Source organism: Lactuca virosa, chromosome 2 (assembly GCF_052849685.1).
Source record: "Lactuca virosa cultivar CGN04683 chromosome 2, Lactuca_virosa_CGN04683_v6, whole genome shotgun sequence".
NCBI classification, from domain to species: Eukaryota; Viridiplantae; Streptophyta; class Magnoliopsida; order Asterales; family Asteraceae; genus Lactuca; species Lactuca virosa.
The window spans coordinates 260815331-260830901 of record NC_136427.1 but is presented as its reverse complement, the minus strand read 5'-3'; the positions used below and the strand labels follow the sequence as shown (position 1 = coordinate 260830901).

Here is a 15571-nt window from a genome sequence, read left to right as displayed (position 1 = left end):
ACCGGTGGAAGAAACAACCACCGGAGATACCAATTTCTGGCCTCCTCTCCGGTCACACTCTACCACTTCCCACTGCCCACACACCACCTGCTGCCACCACCGTTTTGGTCGACCAAGCCCCACTGCCATAAACCACCACACTCTCCTCCTTCGATTCCTTTTCTATCAAGCAAGTTGACAAACACCCTTGAAAACCTGTTACTGCTTTCCCTTTTCCTTCCGTGTTGTGAACCACTAGAAGCAAGAAAAGCCAACAGTAGGGCTGCCACCCACTGCCACAAAACCGCCACCGATGTTCTTCTTTCAATAAACCACCCACACAACCTCCAGCCACCTGTCGTTGCTTCTCCCTATCCCTTCTTGTGGAACTCGCTGGAACAGAAACAGAAATAGAGCAGCAGAAGGCTACCGGAGCAGCCCCCGGCTACATACCGCCACCGTTGTTCTGCTGCTGCTGGTAAGCCATCGCCACCTCTGCCATCTTGAATCACATTGTCGAGACTTGTTGATTTCAACTGAGACCAAGAGACCCAGCAAAGGGTCCCGATTTCCTTCTTGTGCATCCTGAAATCGCGATCAGTTAACCAAAGAGACCCAACGATGGGTCTCGATTTTTGTTTAATCTCAAACCTGCAAATCACGATAGGTAACGAATCTGGTTGAAATTGGGGGTGGGTTCTTGTGTTCACTGTATAGTTTAGGGATGAACGAACTTGTTTTGCCACATATTCCCGTTTGATTTTGAGTTTTTGAGATCCATCTGATGAAGATGAAAGGAAGCAGGCGGTGGAGAGAGAGAGAAAGAGAGAGAGAGAGAGAGAGAGAGGTGGGACCCCTTGCATATTAAATTTTATTTATTTATTTATTTATTTATTTATTTATTTTAAAAAAAGTAATACAAAACCTCATAAATGGTCCTTGGGTAGTGAAATGATAAAAATACCTCTTACTTAACGGCTAAATGGTAACGAAATGAGCCGGAATGACCAAATGTTAAAAGTTTTGAAACCACAGGGACCATCTGTGAGATTTTTTGAACTTAGGGATTAAACTTGATATTTTCGAAAACCCTTGGGACCATTTTTGAAGTTTTGTCAATTAATTATATTTTTGGACAGTTGTCATCATTTCCATTAGGTAGGGAGATAATTAGGAAGAAAAGTAAGAGGATATTTAATTTCTCTTTTTATTTTTATTTTTATAAAAGAGATGATGCCCACATTCAAAACTGATTTTGCAATGTTTTGGTAAATATTATCAAACGTACAATATAGTAAATATTATTTCAAACTACCATACATATGAACAAAATTCGTTTTTTTTTTGCCAGGTACAAGAACAATACCCAAATACAAAAACTTGGACCTCAAAAGTCAAAAGTCAACCTTAAAACAAGCTATCACACAAATCATATACCTAAAAATTTAAACAAACTTGCAATATTTCCACGTCACAAACATTAAATCCCAACTTTTTTCCATCAGTCAACTTGAGATACAAGTCGACCATATTTTATAAAATAACTTAGTAACAAGGCAACAACAACCACCCGGTACATGGATGAGTCGGGTCCTACCCGCCCATACCCTACCATCTTCTTTTCCTAAATTACCCTGGAACCAAACTACACATTATATTGATGTGATTCCAATTAATTAATATTAGTATGAAATAGGTCAACGGGATTTAAGACCAGCAACAGAAAGGGCAACACCTCGAGTTGTCTTCACATAGCTCACATACTCCCCATAATGCATTGTAAATAACGTGCTTTGGTAACGAGTCAACTGGATACGTTTCCTCACAGACTCAGTTATGGTGCCATTATAACCAGCTTTACGCATCAGTGAATCAATCGCTTCTATCTTTGTCCAACCTAAAAAACCCAAAATACACAAATCATAATGTAAAGCCCAAAGTTACATACTAGCCCAATAACATCAGTAGTATCAACTTAAGAGTTAAAACCTTCTTGAGCAGCCACGTCAGGTAGGTATGTAGCACTTCGCCTTGTACTATAATCAGGGTCAGTGAATTCTATAATAATTCCATGCTTTCCAACCTACAACAAGAGTTGATGAATGAAAATGTTGCAAAGAAACTCGAATAGACTTTTTTTTTTTTTTTTTTTAATGTGCAGAAACATTAAACATACCTCCCAATCGAGATACTTAGCAGCATTTTCATAATTAGTAAGAATGGAAACTGTACATTGCAAGAATGGTAATTCTTTAGACTGTATTGGTGGAAATCGCCGATCCCTCAGAGCACTGAAATGATGTTTAAAAAAGTATAATTGAGGGCAAATTTGTAAAAAGAGTACAAGATTGTTGAGACTTGAGAAGCTACCTGGTTAGTGAATAATCCTTGAAGCCATTTATTATGCAGCGAGCTTCCAGAGTTCCTATGCATCCACGTAGGCGAGGTTCCCCACCATTCACAGCTTTCTTCCAAGTCACAAACAATGGGCTGAAATCACAATGGCATGTCCCATAGGCCATAATCAAATTATTTCAATTTTAATAGAATATATATATGTGAATGCCAATTCTTAGATGATCTATGATGAAGATAGTTGTATAATATGTACATAAATCACATCCAATCACATGTAAACTGAAATTTCTTTTACGAATTCCCAGGCTTGACCCTGAGACTCACTTATGGATTCCTGAATTTCTTTTTTAACTCCGATGCACCTTTTGGGGAGGGAGACTGAAAGATGCGTACTTGAAGTTCCCAAAAAGATCAAATATAAGGGTTTAACAATTAACCCACAAACACATGGAGGGCATTCCAATAAGTCAAATATACATTGAGAACAGTGGATAAGAGATGTATACAAATTGCCAATAACACCATAATTGTCATACATATATAGAATCATCACAAAATCCAAAAAGAAACCACAGTCCACAAAACAAAGACATAAAACAGTGAATTAGTGAAGGAATCTATGCAAGTAGATAGAAAATGACCATGAAAGATCAAAACTTTAAAGAGAGATGGAGAAGATTACTGTTGACCCTCATCGAAAGCAGGAGGGGGAATTTGTTCGCCGTTGAAGTGAGCCACCAGCGTATCGAAGCAATACACCACCATTTCCTTGTTTGCCGACACCATTTTTTCTGTTTTTTCGTTTTTCTTAGATTTTTTGCTGATAATTCTCTATGAAAATGTCAAGAATACCAACGGATATATGGGAAATATGACACCACCGATTCCGATTGTCAAATTCGATCAACATTAAATTAAATAATAAAAAAATACCTGGATTTTAGAAATTAGGGTACGTGTACAAAAATTCTGAGGGGTGGAGTGTTGGCTTTTCTTCGAAAGATTCCCGGATTATTGAAGCAACATCAGTGCTGACGACGAAAAAGAAAGCCAAAAGGGAGTGAAGACTTTTGCCCCTCCTCTGTATATCTAATGTATTTCTTTGTTAACTGTTGGTGGAAATTACGTACATTTCCTCGGTCTTTTAGTGTAATTCTTACTGTACCCTCTACTTGGTTGATTTCCAAAAGCTACTAGCAAAAGGCCGGTCCCACTAAAAGAAAATATTTGGTACAATGTCGTCATATGAATAAATTCTTAGAAAAGAAAAGCGAAACGCAATAATTTTGGTTTTAGTTTTATTCTAAAATACATATACATATATCATATTTAATTTTCTTAACATAAGATAAACGTTTTTTAGTTGCTTTTAATTTAAATTAGTTGGGATATTTGAAAGTTACCGTACGTTTATTAATTTTATAGATTTTTGATGTAATTGATGTAACGTATTATTTTTTATAATTTTCCTTTTATTATTATACAGGCTCTATGAGTGTAACTTTGTCTAACATATAAACCGTTTTTGTAATTTCAGCATTACACTAGGACCATTTATATAATTTTGATATTACACAATGACTATTTCTGTAGTGCTCGAAATTATATGAGGACCTTTTATGTTAATATCAAAGGCCTCTTTTTATTTTTTTGTGAAATGTAGTATCATGTATGGACCAACATTACACAGTCGCTCTATTATATAAAGATTATTTTTTTAAAATCAATAGAGACTACTTTTGTAATTATTTTTTTACATGGATCATTTTATAATTTTCAATTTCTTCCTAGGGTCATTTTTGTAATTTTGTAAAGCTTATAGGGGCTATTTCTGTAACTAATTCATAGAGGGGCCATTTTTGTAAATCTTGGTTTATCATGAGGACAATTTCTATAACTTTATGACCAACTATGGGTATTTTTATAATTTTTTTAAAACTAGATGTAATTAGATGCGCCGTTGGCGCTGTGTACCTTGTTTTCCTTCATTATTTGAAACTGTAGTAGACAAGCAACCATATTATAATATTTATGAAAGGATATTACATATATGGAACGGATGTTGATATCAGTTACATAGTAAGGAGTAGATTAGCAAAAGATGATCGCATCAGACCACTACATTAGCAAAAGATGGTTTCTGGAAAGATGCAGTAAACATAGGAGCGCATTACATGCAGGGATGGAATATCATATATCTAATACCTTGTAGTACTTGAATATGTTTGGGAGCATAGTTTTGAATGCTCGGCTGGCATCTGTACCGACTGTAGCAACTGTCATCAGGGTCAACTGGTGGAGGTACTAAAATGTGATATATCTGATAGCAACAAAATGATTTTAAAAAATAATTTGAGATATGTATTTTAGAAAAGGTAATAGAGATAAGAGTAAATTACACTAAAGATGAAATTGAAAACTCACATGAAAGTACATTGATATATCAAAAAAACACCAAATAAACATTAAACAGGTGAAAAGAATGATAAGTGCAAAATTCAACTTACAGGTGTTCGTTGTATTAGATGCATGATGCCCACAATTCGACGTTCTTTCGTCCCATATTCATTAAAATCTTGATGCAAGTCTATAAAAACAAAACACATATATATTCTTATATTAGTTTTAACTCTACCAAAATAATTAAAGCTATTTTTAATAGATAATATTATATTTACTTCTACTAAACCAATCTGATGTCTGCCCTAAAGCCTGATCAACATGAAATATGGAAAAGGCGATTATACCCTTAACACAATAACATATAAATAACACAAAACCCAAGAAGGAAAATGTGAATTTGAAAAGTACCCTTCGAAGGCCATGCCTTTTATCCTCCCCTGCTATATCATTTTATAAAGAAATCACTCATTTTTAATACTACCCATACAAAAAAGAATCATTCATAATAAAAAAAATTAAAATTTCATTCACAAACCTCAAGTTTGTGAATGGATGCCTCTGTTGTTGCATTCTGTAAATTCTCACAAGCAATAATCCTTACTTCCTCTTCCTGAAGCCTAAAAATCACCACAAAAACAATACCATGATTCCTGTAATTAGTGTGTGTGTGAGAGAGAGAGAGAGAGAGAGAGCGAAAGAGAGATACTTTGACAATTTCATACCTCCTTCGGTGGTATTCCACGTCACAGGTAAGTCATTATTACTCTCTTTTGGCCTGTTATTATTCACTTCATCTTGTGTATTTTTGATCTTTTTGTCATGGTGGCTCCTTTATCCACCTCAACATCCCTGACCTCTAATCTTCAAGAATGGTGACTTCTGCCCTCAACAGGCAGAAGTATATATGACAGGGAGGAGGTTTCCCGGCTGCTGACAAAGGTACAGGTAGAAAAAAGTTATTAGTTTGGTTTATGTATTTTTTTTTTCAAAACCAGTTAAGTATTAGTGATAACATGTATAGCAGGGTCCAGATAAACACATAATTGTTTTATGTAAAAATATACAAAATATATTGTTATAATATCAAAAAAAGTTAGTTATGTACATTGCTAGAACATGCATGTGCAACAGAGAATTGAGCTTGGTGCTTGACTACAGGAAATGTCGAGTCATCAGGACCACCTTGTTGAGAAAATTACTTATAAATATGGTGTATAAGGTCGAAATAACCAAAAAAGATTGTATTTCATTTGTCCATGACCTCCATCTTTCATTTGCTCAAAGTTTTTCTTTATTATATCCCACTTCCCCTGTTTTCCTAAGCGAGTAATAATGATAATGAAGATACTTGGATCAGGATACAGCCCTTGTGTTTGCATCTCGTTGAACAATACAAGGGCATTTGTGAGATCACCATGTTTGCAATGCCACCTGATCAAAGAAGTCCATAAAAAAATATATAAAAAAAAAGACTTTGAATACGGATCTTGAAGAAATATGATTAGTTTCTTTCTTATCTTTTTGGTGGAAATTATAATCACTAGTTACCTGGCTTAGTCCTGTTGAATGTGAACCAAAGATTCGGTTATAAGATTCAATCTTTCTTATAATCTCAGAAGCTTCGGGATTATCAGCTGTTTGAAGAGGATGATGACCGGTTTCAGTATAAAGAGGCTACACAGGCTTTTAGTTGTTGAGATGCCATCCGAAATTTTGGAAAACCCTAACAATCCACCATGAGCAAGTATATGCGCCTTCATTTACCTTTGAAATTTCAGGCAGTACCTTTGAGAAGCTCCTAAGCAGTTGTCCTTTGTACTCTCCAAGATAGTGAATTCTGTTCACACAAAATTGTACGGACAGAAAAACAAAACATCAGTTTACTTCAAAACACCCTTAACTCAACTTGATTCCTACCTTCACACATGCTCCCTTTCCAGCAATATCTTATTTATCCAACAGAACCTGAACACAACAATAAGCACACAACTATGAGAAATTGAAAAATCAAAAATCGAATTAGTGATCAATAAACCAATCGGAACCTGCAATGCAAATTGATTGCTCGTTTGTTCTGAATGGTTAATTGGAGTCTAAACCCTATAAAATGAATACAAAAAATTGAAAATATACCAATTCCAGAGGCAGGACGGTCATGAGTTGCTTACAATCGTTATGAATGCCTCAAAGGCATTTCATCGAACATGTGGCGAGCAAAGCTGATAAGAAGAGCAAGTTCCAATATCATCAATAATTCTATGTAACAAAAAGTCAACGTTAATCATCTAAGGGCAAAAGAGGCAAGAATATTACCTGAACAATGCCCAGGAAAGAATTACTCCAACCATGCATCTATAAACACAGAGAAATTGTGTGGCATTTCTACAAATAGTTTGTGTGCGTAACTCTGTTACACCAGATAAACCTAAAAAAATTAAGAATTCTTATGAAAACTTAGTAAACAATTTACCTTTTGAAGTCATTTTAAACAAAAAAATTCTTCTTTATGTGGCTGCAAAATACAAACAAAAGACAAGAGTAATATACAGGTATGCGATCTAAAACACTAAATATAGTTTCATTGGTATACTTTCAGTTTTACTATTATATTGACATTTGTAATCTATCTGTTGAACCTAGAAATATTACAATTGGGGGAGGGTTTTTTTTCTGTTATTACATGCCCAAAACCGTATTGAACATGAAACCCATATGGTTGGTTGGAACTGTCTTATGTTAGAATAGTAAGATATACGATATGAAAGTTGAATTTGTTACATCCAGAGTATAGGAGAAAGAAAATAATGGTAAGAGAACTTACCAGATGGGATGTGGATGTATGGGTGTTTCCACAATAATTCATCTGATTTCACTAAGAAAGAGAAAGGCGGAGCTCCTTGTCTATAACAAATATGAGTGATGGTGAAAGAAAGAAGAACTAAAAACGAAAGTGAAAGAAAAACCAAGCAGATAGAACGTTCCAATTACCTACAGGCATGAAGAAGTAAAGTGGAATGGTGATTCGCTTTGATTGCACATCTGTTATGCTCAACAAAAGAAAAGATCAAATAAAATCTAACAGATGCGAACAAAAGTTGTCTAAGGGTACAACACAACAGGCAGTAGGTCCACAAAAATCTGATTAAAAACACAAAAAAGTAAAAATGAAATTACCTTTCTTTGATGTGGCTGAGCAGTGATGAAGTAGAAAATCGGATACAACGTCTACGTCGTTGGTTCAAACCGAGACAGACACAGAAAGAATTGCTTCTTGCAGGACCAATCGAGTGAGTATTGAATGCCGCTTGTTGTGGATTTTTTTCATCGATGGCGGTCCTGGTGAGAAACCCTCATCAGCGAAGCTACAATAAAATCAAACTCTAAGCTACTTCAAATCCAAAATTAGGGGTGAGATACCTGACCACTTCCACCGATCGCCTTCGCCAACATCGGCACCTTGCTAAGTTTCTATTGTTGTCGATGTAGTGTGAGGGGAACGAAAGAGTGGTGGTGCACTGGTCCTTTGATGGCGGTCGGGGAGAGGCAGAAGTGAACAGAACAACAACGAAAAGTAAAAAAGGAAGAAGGAGGAAATAAGGAAAAGTGAACGAAATTGTATTGGAGGAGGAGGGCGGCAAGGGGGCGACGAAAAGGGATAAGAAGGAAAGGAAAAAAGAGAGTATTGGGGCGCTTTCAACAGAAGGGAAACTAAAAGAAGCAGAATGAAAGATCGGTGTCCCAAAAACAAAAAGGAAAAGTCCAGTGTCTGATTAAGAAAGAAGAAAGAGAATAAACTGCTACCCAACTTTTTAAGCTTTTATTATATATAAATTGGAGTATCATTCTTATTTGTCCTCGTAATTAAAAGGATAGTAGTGATGAATATTCTTTAAAACAATATATATGTATCGGTGATATTGATGTTCCGTCGTCCCTCTTGAAGTGATCTTGTGGACCAAAGGCTGTACCATTTATTTTTTATGTGTAATCTTAGCTTTCCACTCACTCACCAAAAATCAAAAAATAATTGTTTTTCATTACCTTTTATTTTTTATTTTTATTTTTAAATATATTTTATATAAATATTATACTTTATGGAATTAAAAACAATGAATTTTAATATATTTTTTATAATTTTTAAATATATATAATTTAATAAATAAATAAATAAATAAAAACTTTAAGTTGTTGTCCAATCTAGAAAGGAGAGACAACGCGGGGAAGATACCACACATGGCCTAAACCGCACCCATGGTATGGTGTTCCTGGGTGTGATTCTGCTTCCACTCATCATTCCCTCACCCATCCACTTTGTTCGGCTTTATGTGTTGAATTAAGCGTATCTTCAAGGGTGATTCCAAAAATACTTTTTGGAATTTAAGCTAGAATCGAAAAATGTAGTAAGTAAGAATGTTAGTGTTTGTATGAGTGTCGTCTTGTGGCTTTTGTAAGTTTTTATAGGTATAAAGCTTGGGATATAATTACATATTTTTGACGAGTTTGTGAAAGCTTACTTATGATTTTGATGACTATGAGATTTTTCTTAAATTTTTGGCTAATCTTTAAAAATAATTAAGAAGTTTTGCTAGATTTGTCTTTTTCTCTAAAATAATGATACCTATTTTATGTAATTAACCATATTTAGTTTAGTTAAATTGTATATAACTACTCCACTCATTTTGTTTTTTAACATTACATAATATATTTAGAAAATTATTCAACAATTAATATTAGAGGCGCACAAAAGCCAGATTTATCCGAATTCATTTTTTTTTTTAATTTGGATCGTATATTTTCTTTTCGAATATCTGAAATAAAAACCGGATTTTTTTTGTTGTGAAATAGATATTCAGTGTAATAGGATTCAAATAGGACATAATCGGATTTTTAAATATCCTAATCTGGATAAACCCGTTTTATCCAATTTTTTAAAATTTGATTTATTCTCCAACCAAATAAATAATTATATTATATATGATTTTAAAACTTAAAAAAAATATATAAAATACATCAAAATAAATCTAAAAATTAAAAGTGTAACTATTTTTAGTCGCCAAATACTTATCTTCATGAAATATAGTTTGTACACTAAATGGCCCATATTATTTTTTTGGAACGGGAGACTTGATATTAAAACAAAACTAGCTGCGTATTAACAAAAAAGGAATACAATGACAAAATTGGACTTACTCTAGCGAGTAGCAACTGAGACGAAAACGGAAGCAAAAGTTTGTGGAATTGCCGTTTTTTAGTTTTGAAAGATGTTTGAGACTGCCAAAAAGGTGAGAATAATGAGCGTTTTTTTTACAGTATGTTAAAACCAAATAAACCAACACAAATTTTTAGTAACACAAGAGGGCAAATTGGCAATTTTGGGGGTCCAAACAACTGTATATTCATGTTTATTTTTGAGCTCAACGACTAGTTGACTATATCCGAAAATTCTGGTAAAAGTAAAATATCTTATTTTAGGTTTTTGGTGGTTCCAAATTCCGATGCTTATCAAACGGGTTGGATATATCCGATTCGGATAACTTCATACCGATTTTTGAAATATCCAATTCCAATATATTATCGGATAGGGAAAAATCCAAATCGAGTTTGTGCACCTCTAATCAATAGTTATCGTTTGATGAATGAAGTCGAATATTAGTCCCAATTCCGAATGAAGGTTGTCCTTAATCCTTGTACACGGAAATAAGTAAGATGTTTGGGCAATAGTCTTGTTCTGTGGTTCATCGAAGGAAAACAACATTTAAAATTCAAATAATAAAGTTTTAGGGGGCAACTTGTATATATTTAGTAGTTGCATGCTTAAACTGACAATACCATAATTATTTGTGGTTCAAAGCTGTAAATCTACCGGTCGCGTTAAAAACACTTTTTCACTGGAATTCTCCGCCTACTCTTTCGTTTACTCGTGCCCACGAAGCAAAACGAAATCCCCACGAAAAGATCAAACCCCAATTCCTTTTTCAGGTTTCCCCCTTCGCTCTATCTATTTCGCAGATTTCGGCAATTTATGAAAAAAATTCTGGCATACAAGTTCAATCATCATCTGTTTCCTTAATTTATTTGCTACGATTAGCTAGATCGATTGATTCATTGCCTCTTAGACTTGGAATTCATCGATCGTAAGAGTTCATCCGCAAATTCCTCATCTTAGGGTTTAATTATATCTCTCGTGATTTCTGTGAGGTAAGTTTCAGCGAGGGTTAATTGAGATATCCTTAGTGGTGTTTCTTATGTATTTATCTTGTAGATCATCTGATCACGATCAATCCATCACCGATTAATCGTAAAATGCAGAAGCGACTTGAGATGGGCTTTGCGTTCCTCTGTTTTTTTTTATCTCTGCATAAAGTTGTTTGAGAAATTTAAGGCTTTTATATTCTATTTTCAGGATTAACCCCCTCGTAGGGCGAATTTGGTGAGAAACGATTGATTTAAAGTTATAGGAATCCAAAGATGAGTCAAAAAGGATTGATTTATAGCTTTGTTGCGAAAGGGACCGTTGTATTGGCTGAACACACGGCCTACTCAGGAAACGTCAGCACGGTTGCTGTTCAGTGCTTACAGAAGTTGCCTTCGGGTAGCAGTAAATACACATATTCATGCGACGGCTACACCTTCAACTTCTTGCTTGATAGTGGCTTCGGTATGTGCAGACTTATAAACATTTGCTAAAATTATTTTGTACTACTGTTTCTGTCAATTTAGCGTTCATAAATCATAACATGGGTGATTTTGTCATCCATTCGATGCAGTTTTTCTTGTTGTTGCTGATGAATCAGCAGGGAGGAGTGTGCCATTTGTGTTTCTGGAGAGAGTGAAAGATGACTTCACGAAACGTTATGGAGCAAGTATTGGAAATGATCACCCTCTTGCTGACGACAGTGATGATGATCTATTTGAAGATCGGTTTAGTATTGCTTATAATCTTGATAGGGAGTTTGGGTATGTTGATCTCATACTATTCTTGGAGTTTTTGTAATAGTTTTCTTTTATCATAATTATTCTTTGCTGTGATTAATAGGCCAAAGATAAAGGAACACATGGAGTATTGTTTAAACCATCCAGATGAAATGAGTAAGCTGTCTAAACTGAAGGCTCAGATTACAGAGGTTAAAGGGATTATGATGGACAACATTGAGAAGGTAAACTGTAAACATCTTTCTTCTTTTTTTTCTCAATTGATTTGTATAACTAAACACAAATGCATTTAGTGCAACTGAATCAACATTTGTGTTTGTAATAAAGGTTTTGGATCGTGGTGAGAAGATCGAATTACTAGTGGATAAAACAGAAAACCTTCAATTCCAGGTATAACTTTTACGTTTCTTTTAAAAATTGTATTTTTTATTTGGGGTGAAGTAATAAAAGGGAGTTCTTGGAGGTTTATAATTGTTGTGAAACTGGTGTTAAATACAGGCAGATAGCTTTCAAAGGCAGGGAAGGCAACTAAGAAGGAAGATGTGGTTGCAGAATCTTCAGATGAAGCTTATGGTTGGAGGAGCCATTGCAGTTTTTATCATCATAGTCTGGCTCATGGCTTGTAGGGGTTTCAAATGTTGAAACTCTTATTTCTAGGGTTTGTCGTGAGCTCTCATAGATGCTTTTTTTTTTTTTTCTTTTTTGGTTATTGGTTTTGATGTATAAATCACGTATCACTATCACGCTTTCAGTTTGCTGTTCATATATATGCACTATCTATAATTATGCATAAATGAAAGATGATGAGTGAACTTAAACATGATATATGCAACAATTTATTCTCACTTTCTATAAAACACATGCGACTTGATTGATCCTATTTTGTGGGAAAAATAATGTTTTTTGAGTATATGATTTGTTTATATGCACTATGTATCATGTTTACCTTTTCACGATTGGTCACTTGAGTATGTACTAGATAATAGTGATTAAGATTGAAAAAAACGTTCATACTAGCCATTTACTACATTCATCCTGAAAATTAAGTCATTTTGACTTGTAAGTGCCAGATACCTCTTAAAGCTACATGACAGTATCCAACTACTAAAATTTTAATAATTACATCAAGCTCAAAAGAAAAGGTATTTTGTAGAGCAATTTTGAAGCTAAAACACAAAAAACTTGACGAATGTATCAAAAAGTTCATTACGTTTGAAGTTGAAATCATGATTTAATTTATGGTTTTTCGACGACTTGAACAATAAGATACTGCAAAACAGAACAATGAGCTGAATCAAATTAAGGAAAAACATTTGGTCGATCAACAACAATCAGAGTGTCAATAATAATAATATATGGTTTAGAAAAGAATAACATGTTTATCATTTTTTCCCGTTTCATGTCGTTCACTTTCTTTTGTGTTTACATCATTGATTGTCTTTTATGGCTAAATAAGTCATGTATAAAAAAGTTTGATGTTTTTTTAACAGAACATGTCATTTTAATGATTTTTTTTACAGAACATGTCATTTTAACTGTATCTTAAACAAAACATATGGCAAATTGTGTAGAAAAAAAAAGACCAAATAGGTACACAGAGCATAGTTCGACACCCTATCCAATAATTAACCTATCAGATGAGTCATCGGAAATCGACCACACCTACTATCCCCGGTCAAAATGGTGTTTCAAGCTACTTCAAAGGGAAACCATGTACAAAAAGAAAATGACCAAATATATACCATAGGAACATAATTTCTTAACATATCAAGTCCTTAACCCTTCTTTTTTTGACAATCTTTCCAAAGCATATACAGTAAATACAATAAAGAGGAATAAGTTTTCTTCTAGCACCTAAATTCTAAATAAGTTTGTGAAGTTATATTTCCTTTTTCTCCTTATTGCCATGTTACATTTTAGTGATTTTACATTGATATACCAGCTTCCTAAGCTTTAAAAACAATAGATAATGCTTTGATGACGTTAGGAACTATATCCACTGTATATATTTAGTCATTTTTTTTGTATACAATTTATCATTAAATTCGTATTTGTGGTTCGCAACCTACCATTTTTATTAATGCTTATTTAGCTTCTACATAGCTTATGAAGGACCACGTACCAAATTGATAACTTATATACAATGTCTTTCCCCTCTAACCTGCTCAATTATTCCTTTAAAACTGAACGATCTAACCAAATTGAACAATGTCTGCTTCCTCTGACTTTTCCAAGTCAAATACAAAGGTACAATCAAATTGTTCTTGTGATTATGGCTCACCTTCTTGAATCAGGATATCATGAACCGAAGATAACCATGGAAAAAGATTAGGGTGTGTTCAGTGTTCTAACTCTTTGGTAAGGAAAATCAAGCGAAGTTTTCTTCCTTTTACTCTTCCTCCTTTAACCCTTTTGTTTCGGTTTTTAAAGAATCCAATGAAAAACAAATATTATTTCTTTGAATGGGTGGATCCACATATTCAGAAGGAATGGTATCATGGCACACTAGTTGATCAAATAACAAGGTAAAGTCAAAGAAAAACAATGATAAAAAGCTTGTAGTTTTGCACTGAAAGTAGTTGCATTGGAAAATGAGATGAACAATTACAAGTTGAAGATGGATTAGGAGGAAGCTTTGGGTGTTGGACAAGAACTGGGTGTTAACTCACAAATGTGTACTGGTTGTGTTACTAGGTATGTTTAAGCTAGTTTAATGGAGATATATGAATCACATGTATAGCATTTTGCTTATGGACCTTTTTATTGAAACATTGTTTATTGAAAGTTTCTAATTTATTTTTGCAAAATAACAATAATCATTTTCTGTAATGTTGTTTAATGGACATATATGAAACAAGAAAAACGTCATTTGCATATATCAAAAGTTGTCCAAAGAGGTATCATGTGAAGATATACCAAAGTTCTGCCCAGATGTATCATAAGCTTTGTAGTTACAAAAGCTGTGACACAACATAACATTTAAAAAAAAAAATCTAAAAAAAAAGACTAATTGTTTATCTTAACTGCTTCCCATAAACATAAGTAAAATAGTACTTTTCAAGTCCACTGGCTTGTATTAATGTTTTCACTTCTATCTTTTACTACCACTTGATGAAACCAAGGTTTTGAAAACCGGATGAAGGCGTTATTACATCATTATTGTATTTAAAATTATAAAATATTCAAAAAAATACAAAAATAAACTACACAACAAAAATATCAATAAACATAAGTCTTCACCATTACCATGAAAATAATTCACCACAGCTTAACTTTAGTTTTAAAAAAAAAACAAAGTTCACCGCATCAACATCAAAATACCATAAAATGTTAAAAAATCCAAACTTCATGACATTCTAATCTTCATCTAAAGGATCTATGTCAATGTCTTCTACCGCAACTCCATGCAGCCTCATCTTCAATATCAAATAGAAATTTAAGTTTAACAAAACTTAAACTCAAATAGAAGAATAACAATAATATTGATAGAATAACATAAAATACTAAACTTGAGAAGCTTGAGATTCAAAATTGTTGATTCATTGTAGTTTGGTGGCTTTTCTTCAACCATATTCTCCGATTCGTTATAACTTAGTTCACCTTTCGGTATTTTATTAGCCACCCAAAAACCGATTTTATCAATGTTTTCATAATCGATCGGATTTTATCAGCCACCCAAAAGGTGAACTAAGATATAACGAATCGGAGAATATGTTAGCCACCCAAAAGGTCAATCCTTTAAGCCTAGAAAAGATATTAATATATTTTTAAACATATATAAAGAAAGTGAAAAAAAAAAAGTTTGAAAGTATAAGTTACCTATTTTGTAGACGCAAATTATAATGAACATAAACAAGGTCATGAAGCCTTTAATGTTCCAACCGATTCCTTCTTTTAG

General features: G+C 33.7%; 3 protein-coding genes across 4 annotated transcripts; 1 reads left to right on the top strand and 2 right to left on the bottom strand.

Annotated features, from left to right (window-relative positions):
* Positions 1 to 1302: 1302 nt before the first annotated feature.
* On the bottom strand, positions 1303 to 3248 carry LOC145160929 (uncharacterized protein At2g38710-like). Its single transcript, XM_079080308.1, has 5 exons — positions 3020 to 3248; positions 2350 to 2469; positions 2156 to 2270; positions 1969 to 2062; positions 1303 to 1876 (listed from the first exon to the last, which is right to left on the bottom strand). Exons 1-5 carry the CDS (start codon positions 3121 to 3123, stop codon positions 1677 to 1679), a joined length of 633 nt encoding a protein of 210 aa, XP_078936434.1. The 5' UTR covers positions 3124 to 3248; the 3' UTR covers positions 1303 to 1676.
* Positions 3249 to 4341: 1093 nt separating this feature from the next.
* On the bottom strand, positions 4342 to 8975 carry LOC145158450 (uncharacterized). Its single transcript, XM_079077345.1, has 14 exons — positions 8969 to 8975; positions 8158 to 8506; positions 7915 to 8076; positions 7729 to 7779; positions 7562 to 7641; positions 7054 to 7165; positions 6874 to 6959; positions 6658 to 6705; positions 6289 to 6577; positions 5846 to 6171; positions 5463 to 5670; positions 5276 to 5357; positions 4845 to 4924; positions 4342 to 4657 (listed from the first exon to the last, which is right to left on the bottom strand). The coding sequence occupies exons 1-7, from the start codon at positions 8973 to 8975 to the stop codon at positions 6914 to 6916; spliced, it is 807 nt and encodes a 268-aa protein (XP_078933471.1). The 3' UTR covers positions 4342 to 4657; positions 4845 to 4924; positions 5276 to 5357; positions 5463 to 5670; positions 5846 to 6171; positions 6289 to 6577; positions 6658 to 6705; positions 6874 to 6913.
* A 1638-nt stretch (positions 8976 to 10613) lies between these two features.
* VAMP727 (vesicle-associated membrane protein 727) lies at positions 10614 to 12436 on the top strand. 2 transcript variants are annotated; one of them, XM_079080307.1, is made up of 6 exons: positions 10614 to 10719; positions 11144 to 11398; positions 11508 to 11697; positions 11777 to 11897; positions 12001 to 12063; positions 12172 to 12436. In XM_079080307.1, exons 2-6 carry the CDS (start codon positions 11209 to 11211, stop codon positions 12313 to 12315), a joined length of 708 nt encoding a protein of 235 aa, XP_078936433.1. In that variant the 5' UTR covers positions 10614 to 10719; positions 11144 to 11208; the 3' UTR covers positions 12316 to 12436. The 2 variants fall into 2 exon arrangements, with proteins under 2 accessions (XP_078936433.1, XP_078936432.1); XM_079080306.1 differs by having other exon boundaries at positions 10637 to 10938.
* Positions 12437 to 15571: the final 3135 nt, after the last annotated feature.

Bases quoted from the DNA above. Each gene is read 5' to 3' on its own strand.
- LOC145160929 (XM_079080308.1), bottom strand. From the start codon at position 3,123: ATGGTGTCGGCAAACAAGGAAATGGTGGTGTATTGCTTCGATACGCTG. The intron at 2,470-3,019 runs GTAATCTTCTCC...TTGTGATTTCAG, and splicing joins GCTTTCGATGAGGGTCAACA to CCCATTGTTTGTGACTTGGA. The intron at 2,063-2,155 runs GTATGTTTAATG...CTCTTGTTGTAG, and splicing joins CTAAGTATCTCGATTGGGAG to GTTGGAAAGCATGGAATTAT.
- LOC145158450 (XM_079077345.1), bottom strand. The intron at 8,077-8,157 runs GTATCTCACCCC...GTTTCTCACCAG, and splicing joins CGATCGGTGGAAGTGGTCAG to GACCGCCATCGATGAAAAAA. The intron at 7,166-7,561 runs GTAAGTTCTCTT...TAATTTTTTTAG, and splicing joins ATACATCCACATCCCATCTG to GTTTATCTGGTGTAACAGAG.
- VAMP727 (XM_079080307.1), top strand. From the start codon at position 11,209: ATGAGTCAAAAAGGATTGATTTATAGCTTTGTTGCGAAAGGGACCGTT. The intron at 11,698-11,776 runs GTATGTTGATCT...TGTGATTAATAG, and splicing joins AATCTTGATAGGGAGTTTGG to GCCAAAGATAAAGGAACACA. The intron at 11,898-12,000 runs GTAAACTGTAAA...TTTGTAATAAAG, and splicing joins TGATGGACAACATTGAGAAG to GTTTTGGATCGTGGTGAGAA.